The sequence below is a fragment of the Theobroma cacao genome, chromosome 4 (genome assembly GCF_000208745.1).
Source record: "Theobroma cacao cultivar B97-61/B2 chromosome 4, Criollo_cocoa_genome_V2, whole genome shotgun sequence".
In the NCBI taxonomy this organism is placed as follows: domain Eukaryota; kingdom Viridiplantae; phylum Streptophyta; class Magnoliopsida; order Malvales; family Malvaceae; genus Theobroma; species Theobroma cacao.
The window spans coordinates 22957378-22968335 of NC_030853.1; the positions used below are offsets into that span (position 1 = coordinate 22957378).

At 34.4% G+C, this 10958-nt stretch overlaps 1 protein-coding gene across 1 annotated transcript; it reads left to right on the top strand.

The window, feature by feature from the left end:
- On the top strand, positions 1877-10610 carry LOC18602238. Its single transcript, XM_007033496.2, has 9 exons — positions 1877-2436; positions 3464-3649; positions 6717-6809; positions 7452-7634; positions 7707-7809; positions 7903-8088; positions 8291-9489; positions 9671-10083; positions 10164-10610. The coding sequence occupies exons 1-9, from the start codon at positions 2188-2190 to the stop codon at positions 10222-10224; spliced, it is 2673 nt and encodes an 890-aa protein (XP_007033558.2). The 5' UTR covers positions 1877-2187; the 3' UTR covers positions 10225-10610.

Below are 10958 nucleotides of genomic sequence, written 5' to 3' on the forward strand. Positions count from 1 at the left end.
AAAAAAAAAAACCGTCAAGGACCCCACTCCAAAACTTTCACCCCATGAAACACCCTCCCAATTAGTGGCGAATTTAGATTTTATATGAAGGTGACTAAAAAATAATTATAAAAAACTTATACTATATATTTTAAATTTTTTATATATAATAATAGTAATAATAATTAAGTATTAAAAAAAGATGGCTACTACTTTAACTTCGTTGGTGCTCCCAATAGCCCCGATGTAATGCACCCATATCCATCAAGGCAAGGCATTTGATATCCAAAATGGTTTCCCTTGTCTCTCAATTAATACACTAAAGCTTCCTTTAAATGTATGCTTAGATGTTATAAATTTTTTCCAAAATAAATGAAGATCCAATAAATTATTCACATGTGAATTACACCTCAAATAAAAGTGTAAATAAGTTTTATAATTTAAATAAAAGTGTATTGAAGTTTTTGTGTAACATAAATTGTTTATGAGATACTTAAAGTTTGCTTCATGATCAAATAAAAGAATTCTTTTTGATTAATTGTCTAGATATATCATTTAAATGGTAACATTTAAAGTCTTGTTACCTTTTTTATCCTAATAAAATATGTTTGCAATGATAAAAGCAACTAAATGAGCAGGAAAAAAAATTTTATTTAAAAACTAATATAAAGTATTAGTGAGGCTTTTTTAAAAAAATATATAGAATTGTAGATGAGACTAAGCACTGAGAATTGCTAGATTTGAGTCAACAACTTAACATTGCTTGTAAAATTAAAATTTAAAAAATAATTAAATAAGTGAAATTTTGGATAAAAAAATTTTATTTACGTGTAAGTCAAAGTTTATTAAGTTTGAGTTATTCAACGAATGATACTCATCTTTTATTTACTTTCCAAAATAACTTCATATTTATTGATAAAGAAAAGGAAAATATCTTATGCATTAATGACGGAGTTTGTAAATTTTATAAACATGTTTATATGATTGACACGTATTTATTTAGTTACAAACAAAAAATGTTTGTTAACCAGAGTTGTAAGTACAATTTTTAAGATTGTCATATTAAATTATATAATATTTTTTAATATATTGAATTCATTATATTCTTATTGATTACTGCTTTTAATATAAATATTATCTTAATTAACTTTAAATTGTACTCATATTGGAGCATACCTTAGAAAAATATAATAAAAAAATCACAAGTTAAGTTGATTTCTTAAATTGATAAATGATTGACAATAATATTTTGTACCAAAATGAAAGAAGAAATTAAAGAAATGTACTAGCAATTTTTCAAAAAAAAAAATGTACCATACGTACAAAATAGTAAATATTGTTAACGTTGTTAATAACATTCTGAAAAAGTTATTAGGTAAATATTTGAACATTATGAGTTAAAGAACAAATGCCGAATTTTTATCTTAAAGACTATAGTGATTTTGATTGTTGTAGCGTATGAAATTAAAAGTTTATTTGTGTTTATATTCACGTACTTAACTTATTGATTAGTATATTATCTCTTTAAATAAAAAATAAATTTTATATGTATGTTTTGATGTTTATACCTACATATATATTATCACAATTAATTTTTTGTTTTTAGGTTTTACACTGAAAAGATGTTACTGTCTATTACTTTATTCTATTTAACCACTATATAGTGTTTTTATAAATTATTAAACGTTTTCCTATAATTTTTTTCTTGAAAAGTTATTTAAAATGTAGAAATTTTCAGGAAGCAAAGGTGTTTTTAAATATTAAAAATGTATAGCAACATTTTGCAAAAAATAAATGACAATATGTAATTGTTAATTTATAAAACTTTTAAATGATAGTATGAAAAGGAAAAACATTCAACAATCAATCAACAAATCCCTAAAAAATCTTTAATAACTTGGGGGATCGCACCCGTTGGATTCGCCCTTTTTAACACCACCAAAATTTCCATTCAAAAAAGAATCCACAGTTTTTACCGTCGTTTTGTAGTAATTTCCCTTGCCGTTTTATTCCGTTCTCCTTCTTTTGAAACCCTGATCGTGCAAAACCAAAATATCCAAAATAATAATAATAATAAAAGAAATCGTTATCAGATCAAGAAGGGCCGTTGGATTGGGGCGGCGGCGAATCGAAGTGCGTGGATGATCGGACGTTCTATTTGGGCGTGACGGGGGAAATTGGTTTCCGATTGGAGGAGAGACGTTTTTGATGTTTTTGATGGGCGATCTCCGAGATTGGTCGCCTGAACCAAACGGCGTCGCTTCGGAAGAGAGGTCGTCATCGTCATCGTCTTCATCGTCGAATCAAGCGGGGATTGCTGCGGAGTATTGGAAAAAGGCTGAGGAAGCGACGCAGGGGATCATTGCCCAGGTTCAGCCAACCGTTGTTTCAGAAGAGAGAAGAAAAGCGGTTATTGATTACGTTCAGAGACTAATTGGGAATTACCTTGGTTGCGGGGTCAGATGATCAAACATAGTTTAAGCTTTTAGTTATCAATTATTTTGTGCTATAATTTTATTATTTTTATGTGACAGAATGTTAACATTGTTGAATTGGTGATTTACTTGGAAATTACTACCGTATTTGCTATATTGACTAGGGCAAGAACTTAGGAGTAGAGCTTAACTGAACTCTTTGTAATTTGGAGTAATGGGAAAAGAGAAACCTAATTTAAGATAAAATAGGGTTAGTATTTATTGATTAAATTAAAATGAAGAATGGCGGTGGTTTGTTTTTGTTATAAGAAACAGTTTCAATACGCTTAAAGAACCTCTCTTTGGATGTAAGGTAATGTGGTTTCTGACAAAGTGAAGTTCCATTAGTTGATTTTGTAGAAAGTGGAGTGTATGTCATTGGTAAATCTCTATTGTTCTGTCATAACCAAATGCCCTTTATAGTTGACGTTTGTTGATAAGGCCTAATATTTGTTGTAGATATTAACCCAAGTGGAACTTGAGAATTCTGTTACACTGATAAGGCTTCTATCATGTTACTGTGCCATTTTATGACTGTCATATTTAGCCGACTTCTCATCTATTGGGAGCGGGATGGAATGAAAAGGCTATTGGTGGGGTGCTTTTGAGTATTTGATGTCTGTGATAGCATTACTTTGGGCAACCTCAGTTCATTTTCCTTGAGTCCTTGAGTTAGGTTATAAAGGGGGTGTTTATTTTTATTAAACTCACTTCAAGTTGTCAGAGCCCTTAGTTGCAATTACCTAAGATTGTAAAGATCAATTGGGGAAGTTATCATTTAATGTTTGCAGCTGAAAGGAACCTCGCTGTTAATAACTGTGTAATATGTACATTTTATTTCAATAATATCCACGGTAATATATATTTCATATTCAAAATTTTTTCCTTTTTTTTTGTCTCTTGTTTCATGGTTATTTATTGATGTGATCATGAACGTAAGAACATTCAATATGAATTAGTGAACAGTTTAGATAGATATTAATCATTTATCTTACTTATATTTATTACAGGTATTTCCTTTTGGGTCAGTCCCCTTGAAGACCTATCTTCCTGATGGAGATATTGATTTGACTGCCTTTGGTGGCCTAAACTTTGAGGAGGCTCTGGCCAATGATGTATGTTCTGTCCTTGAAAGAGAAGATCATAACAGAGCTGCAGAGTTTGTGGTGAAGGATGTCCAATTAATTCGGGCAGAGGTTTTTAACTTCAACTAATATGTTTCTACAGATCTTTGCTTAGTCAAATTATTTATTTGCTGCTTGCATAAATGACAAACTTGTTTACATTCGTTTTAGTCATCCCTTATTTTTTGTTGACATTTACATCTATCTGCATTTTGAATTTCCCCACCATATCCATTTATTTTAGTGTCATTATTACCTGGTCAACTGAGCTGTAAAGTACTTTGATGCATCTACAAGTATTCCCTTTGTCATTTTGATGAATGCTGTTTCTGGAAAAAGACAATGACAAATGATTTCTATGCTCAGATAGACATATATGCTATCCTCATGGTAGATTTTCTACCAACTAAATGTTATACACGTGAAGACCACATTAACATTTTCCACTTTAGGCTTTGTGCATAATTTGTCTGGTCATCTCTGCTTTTGTTACTGGTTAGAGTTTTGGAGATTTTACGTTTACTTTTAAACAGAAATTGTAGTTATATAGGTGGAATTGGGAGGATGACGGCTCAACAGTTTCTCCTAACTGCAGCATTTTATTGATGATTGTTGAGGGTAACAACTATTTCTAGTACACCTGATGGAGGCTTTAATGATTGATTTGGGTGGGTTGAACCTACGAGGTAATTGATTATTGAGAGCTGGATGTTTTGACTGGTTGATGGGGGCAACTGATGTAACTGATAACTGTTTGTATGGAACATTTGCAAACATTGCTTATAATATCTTTCTGAACTTATGAAGTTATGCATACTTACATGGAGCTCCTATGTCAAGTTAATTGACGATCAAGTAATCTTCTCATGCCTTCGTGTATGTTTTTGAACCTTGTTCAAAAAGGCATTCTTAAACAAGGTCCAAAATTTTAAATGTAGAAAGAGCAGTTCAATATCGACAAAGGAAAAACTTACCTTACAGACTGTTGTAGTTGCATTAGCTCATTGCCAGCTTGTTTGCATGGGGTCATTATTCTGGGTTATTTGTAGATGGATAGAGAGGGTGAGGTGTGTTCTAAAGTTCAAAGGACAATCCTTCATTCTTTGCACCTGTAGAGTAGAAAGATAGTTGTTGCAAATCAATTCATTCTAGGCATTTGAAGTACTATTAATACTTAGGTATAGAGATAATTGAGGCAACAATAATCTAAGGCATTATACTTGACTTGTAAATTTGGATTGGTGAAGGCTGTATTTTGGCTTCCTTGACGATGCACCAGAGGTTCTTTGAGCCAGAGAATATGGTAGAAATGGGTCTTTTTAATCATACAAACAAGCTCACCGCTAGAGCATAGTAATGTTTGATTCAATGAATAATGGTATACATAACATTCGCTCTTACTTGTAAAATGTTGCCTTGGAACTTGTGCCTCATGTCTTATCATTAATTATAAATACATGTCTCCAAGTTGTATTTCAATTTCCCAAGAGCAGAAGTAAAACCTTTATTAAGTGATGTAGATTAGAGCAAATGTTACTATGCTCTACAGGTGCAATTTGGGAGGAACAGAGGGAATCAGTGGGAGAACATAGGGGATAAAAATAGAAAGAATCAATAGAGGGAGAGAATCCCAGTAATCAATATAAAAAAATCTCAAATAATTATCATCCAAAACCTAATCAAAACTAAAATAACATAGGTAATAAACCCAAAACCCTAATAAAATGCAAAATAGCAAATATAATCCTAAAACCATAATACTTCAAAAATAAACAAAATATTAATTAATATAAAATAACCTAGATCATCTAAAATATAGCCTACATGTATGTAAAGATTACAGCCAAATTCGTATATAATAATATAAAGTACTAGATAACTCAATCCCTCAACTAGGATAATTGCATCCTCCATCAATAAAGTTTATTTCTTTATTTATTTTTTTTGCAAATACTTTCTCTAAGCTTTAGTAAGAGTTCAACCCTTCATCTTTTGTGCAATTCTGATATTTGTTACAACCATTCATTTTATTAAGATTAGATAGTGGTTTTTGCAGCCAAGAACTTGTTTTTCCCCCAGAGAAATATCCTTTGTTACAGCTTATCAAGTTGATCTTATTTGTCAATTTATGGACTATGTTATATCACAATTTTTTCTGCATGAACTGCTCTTGCTGAAGCTTCTAAGTGAGCAAATTTTTTGAGGGTTGTAAGGTTTTTTTTTTCTTTTCTTTTCTTTAGTTGACTTGAATTTTCTTTTATTCAGTAAACAAATAAGGTGATTGGAGAGACAACCCCTAGCATGATTTACTTTTATACTAGTATGGCCCATTTAAAGGAAAGCTCTAATTGTATTCACAAGTATATTATTATCTTGTCATCCCTGCCTGGTTTCCCCATAGTTCAAACGTTATTTTGTCAGTTGTCACATGTTTGATTGACAGATGTCTATACTTTTCTTTTCAAATGGCGTAAGCACTTTTTTTTTTTATGAAAAGAAAAAACAATTTTATTACAGAATTAAGAAAACTGGATATTCCCACAAAACCAAACAAAAAAGGCATCAGGGAGCTTAGTCAATCAGCAGCCCAGACCTGCTCATTGTAACCCAATAGAAATTACCAGACAAGAAGAGTAGCAAAAAAGCAATCGGAAGTCAGAGTACAAAGATGGCAACAGAACAACTTGACTCTGGGAGTAATAATCAGCATGTTGAAGAACTAAGGTGTGGGTAAGCTAGAGTATTGAAGCAACTAAATAACCTTCTCTGTAAACAACAGGTGTAGCAAGGGTGTTAGTGAAAAATTTGCTTCATGAGGAGTATGAACAGATTATAGCTTGGTGATGTTAGAGAGTAGGAGATCAATCTCATTAAATAGATTATTAAACATCCATGGCTTTATTAAAATATGTTGGTGTTTTAACTAGGCAAGAATTTTACTGCATGTTCTTTTTTACCATCCCAGATTTGATTGGTATGCATTATGGAAATGATTGCATATCCATTGCTCCTGCATTATATAAGATCCTCCTCATGTTTATCATTTGAGATGATTTTTTTTATTAACAATTTGCAATTTGGAAACCATTTGATATCATATGTAGCTTTTTATCTTAAAATTTCGCTTCTCTGGTCGCAGGTTAAGCTTGTAAAGTGTCTAGTACAGAACATTGTGGTAGATATCTCTTTCAATCAGTTAGGGGGGCTATGTACCTTGTGCTTTCTTGAGAAGGTAGGCTGCATTTTGAGAATTCAGGTGTGAATGAAAGCCTTTTTCTTGCATGTTAATTGAGTTGATGTGCAAATAAAAAAAAAAAAAAGAATTGATCTGCAGTGTCTATCGCTGGTATATATTGGAAGCCTTTTTGATTCAGACACACCTCTTTAAGTTTCTTGGTTGGGATCCCTTTGGTGCCTTTTTATGTTTTGTTTTTCACATTTGGGAAGGAAAAAGTGCATCGATTGCGATTGAGTGAGAAACTTGAGTGATGAATATATTCTTCTAAGACTTTGAAACCTTACCAAGTCAAGTAAGGAGAGTTACCAGATAATTACTGCAATTGTTTATATTTTGTTTAGCATTATTGATTAATAGGTTGTGTCTACTTCCCCCAGTTATTATCTCTCTCTGTCATGAAATAGATGGCAATCAACTCTTACCCTTCCTGATATTATGTACTAACGTTGCAGATCTATGTTAATATTAATTTACAGAGTACAGACATAAGATTTCTATTATTATATCTTTTTCATATATATTCATATATTGGGAGAGCTCACATGGGGGTGGCTATGTTGTATTAGGTATCAAAAGCAATGCGTTTGGTTTTGTCTTTTTTTTTAAAAAAATTGGAAATCCCTGATAATGTTACAGGTTGATCGTTGTATTGGAAAAGATCATCTATTTAAACGCAGCATTATACTGATTAAGGCTTGGTGCTACTATGAGAGCCGTATTCTTGGGGCTCATCATGGCTTGATATCTACATATGCGTTGGAGACTCTGGTGCTGTACATTTTCCATCTATTCCACTCATCACTAGATGGTCCTTTAGCGGTGAGTGCTGCAGGAGTTTTGGCAGTGTAAACCAATTGATGACATAAATTTAACTGATTGAATATGTTGCAGGTTTTATATAAATTTTTGGATTACTTTAGCAAATTTGATTGGGACAATTACTGCATTAGTTTGAATGGTCCGATCCATATATCCTCCCTGCCAGAAGTTGTGGGTGAGCAACATCATTTTGCTTTCATGCCAGATTTTATTGTTCTACTCTATACATGATTAAGATGCTTATGTCATTGATCCTTTCTTTTTGCAGTTGAGACGCCTGAAAATGGTGGGGGAGATTTACTGCTTAGCAATGATTTTCTCAAGGAATGTGTGGAAATGTTCTCAGTTCCGTCAAGGGGATTTGAGACAAATTCACGCACATTCCCTCAAAAGCATCTAAACATAGTAGATCCCTTAAGAGAAAACAATAATCTTGGTCGCAGCGTTAGCAAAGGTAGAATCACTTTTCCATAGGCAAATTTCATTATTCTTTTCATTTTTAACTTAAAACATTTTAAGCCTTGAGGATAGCAGAAATAGTTCTTCAGCTATTTTGACAAAAGGGATATTCAGGCTTCTTTTAATGGTTATTTGGTGATTCTTGGACTGATCAAGAGGGTTAAAAAGTCAATCATAATGTAGCTTTTCCTCTGTAGGGAACTTTTATCGTATAAGAAGCGCTTTCACTTATGGGGCTCGGAAGCTGGGAAAGATCCTTTCCCAGGCTGAAGAAAGCATGGCTGATGAACTTCGTAAGTTTTTCTCAAACACTCTGGATAGGCATGGAAGTGGACAGAGGCCTGATGTTCAAGATTGTATCCCATCCTTGTCTAGATTCAGTGGATTTGGGGCAACATCATCAGTTTCAGGTACAGAGTCATGTCAAGAAGATCAAACCTTTTATGAAACAGAATCTTCAAATTCAATTACCATGACTAGGAATCATAGATCAGATAATGAGGGATCATTGCACAAGGTCGATAATGGTAATGTCTCTGGGAGGGAAACAAATTTTAGTAGAATCCTTAATGAACCACAAGCTTCTGCAAATGGTATGGGTGTTTCAGAAATCCGTCTCTCTGGGGATGCTAAAGACCTGGCAACCTCCAGAATTCAAGGTCTTGTAATTTCAAATGATGCACATAAATCTTACAATCCAAATTCAGAGGAGAATGTTTCTCCATCAGATAATGTACGGCATGCACCTCATCTCTATTTCTATAGCTCATCTTTGGATAATGGAGATATAAGGAATGGAAATGCAGAATGCAAACAGCCAGAAAATTCTGGCTTTGCTGAAAAGAAAGTGACTTCTGGTATTCTTCCAGCAACTGGTGATGAGATGGGTACTAATGTACATGGTGATCACCGTGAGAATCAGTTGGTTGTTAGTCAAGGGGTTCAGTCCCCTGTTGGATCAAAGCATCCTCCATTGGTTGTGAATTCAGCTTGGTCATCAGAGGATCTTTATCCTGGATATTCTGGTTATCCAACTTCTAGTAGTGCTGCTGGAAGTCAGGAAGCTTTGAGCTCCTTCTTAGATCTCTGTGGGGATCATGATAGTCACTTACGTAGTTTGTCTTATGGCCGGTGGTGCTTTGATTATGCCTTCAATGCATCTGTTTCTCCAATTACACCTTTGGTTTCTCAGCTCCAGAGCAATAATTCATGGGATGTAGTACGACAGTCAGTGCAGTTCAGGCGAAATGCAATTTCCCCAATGAATGCTAATGGTGTTGTCCCACGGCAAGTGTACTACCCCATGAACCCACCAATGCTACCTGCTGCAGGCTTTGGAATGGAAGAAATGCCAAAGCCTCGAGGAACAGGAACATACTTTCCCAATCACAACACGGTATACTCATTCTAAGCCTTTGGATTTGGGCTTCTAAAACTTATGCTGAGAATATAAAATTTAGTCTCTGGGGCTAACTTGCATCGTCATGGTGTCATTTTGCTGCTTCTGTTTTTCAGTTAAAATTTTCTGGTTGGGCCTTCTTGTCTCAATGTGGTTTTATGCTTAAATATATTTGCAGAACCATTACAGAGATAGGTCCTTGACAGCAAGAGGGAGGAGCCAAGTACAAGTAAGGTCTCCTCGCAACAACAGCCGTGCTATCACATCCCCAGAGACGAATTCACCAGAGAGAAGCAGCCGTGAGCTGGCACAAGTGCAGTCGCCACATCAGGGTGGTGGAAAATCTGGGTCTTCAGATCTGCGCCACTTTGGTTCTGAAAAAGTGTTATACCCTAATGCCAACGGCTCAGTGCATCATCCAGAAAGGGTTGTAGAATTTGGGTCAATTGGGCCCCTACCTTTGGGGCCGGCCTCTCCAGAAAGTAACATGCAACATAATCCAGGTTCCCCTCATGCTCTTAACTTGAGTGCAAGTCAACCACCATCAGGAATGCAACGGTCAAAATCAACTGTGGGCGTGGAACAGGACAGGTTTGTGTTTGATCTGAACCTGTATGCAGCAGAGTAAATATGTATTCAATTCTCTCTGAGCTTTTTGTTCTAACATGCAGGATAGCTATACGATCATACCATTTAAAAAATGAAGAAGATTTTCCACCTTTATCTATCTGACAGCAGTGGAAAGGAATGATCTTTAGTTATATGGTTGAAAAGTTTGGAGGAATAGAAGAGTTAATGCTAACAAGCCAGCCTGAGCCTCAGCTTGTGTGAATATAGTTCTTTGATAGCCATTCCAAAGCTCTATGTATGGAGTTCGTTATTTTGTGTGTAGTTCAGAGGCATTTGTACATTCTGCTAATTTATTTCCCTTTAATCTTGGTAGCTGTACTTTATAGCGAGTTATTCATGTATAGGATTGTCGAATTATGGCTTCTTTTTTTGGTTCCCAGGTTTTGATATCTTTGCCACTGGTAGCAAAAAGTGTAGACACAGATATTGTTGTTGCTGATTGCTCATGTAACTTATACTGCAAAATAGTGTTCCTTTAGCAGCTCTAATGGTTTTCACCTTTCTGGTTCTGGCCATCGTTGTGTTCAATCAATTTGATCTCTACCTTGCTTCTGCCTATACCCTCAGAGCAGATGAAGTAGACTATGGCCAAACTCAGCGGTTGGGCGTATTTCTTTTGCAATTCCACTCGTAACTTTTGTGGGTTATTAGTGGAGCATATGTAGGCACGTAGGTTGTAATGTTATCGGTTTGGCCCTTCTAATGCATTTATCATTCATTATTGTCACCATACACATATTATAATACTAACTAACCGATGAGAGGGGATGGGAAGTCTAAATTCATCAAAGTTTATGACTATTTCTAAGATACTGTATTATCAGAAAATAAATTAC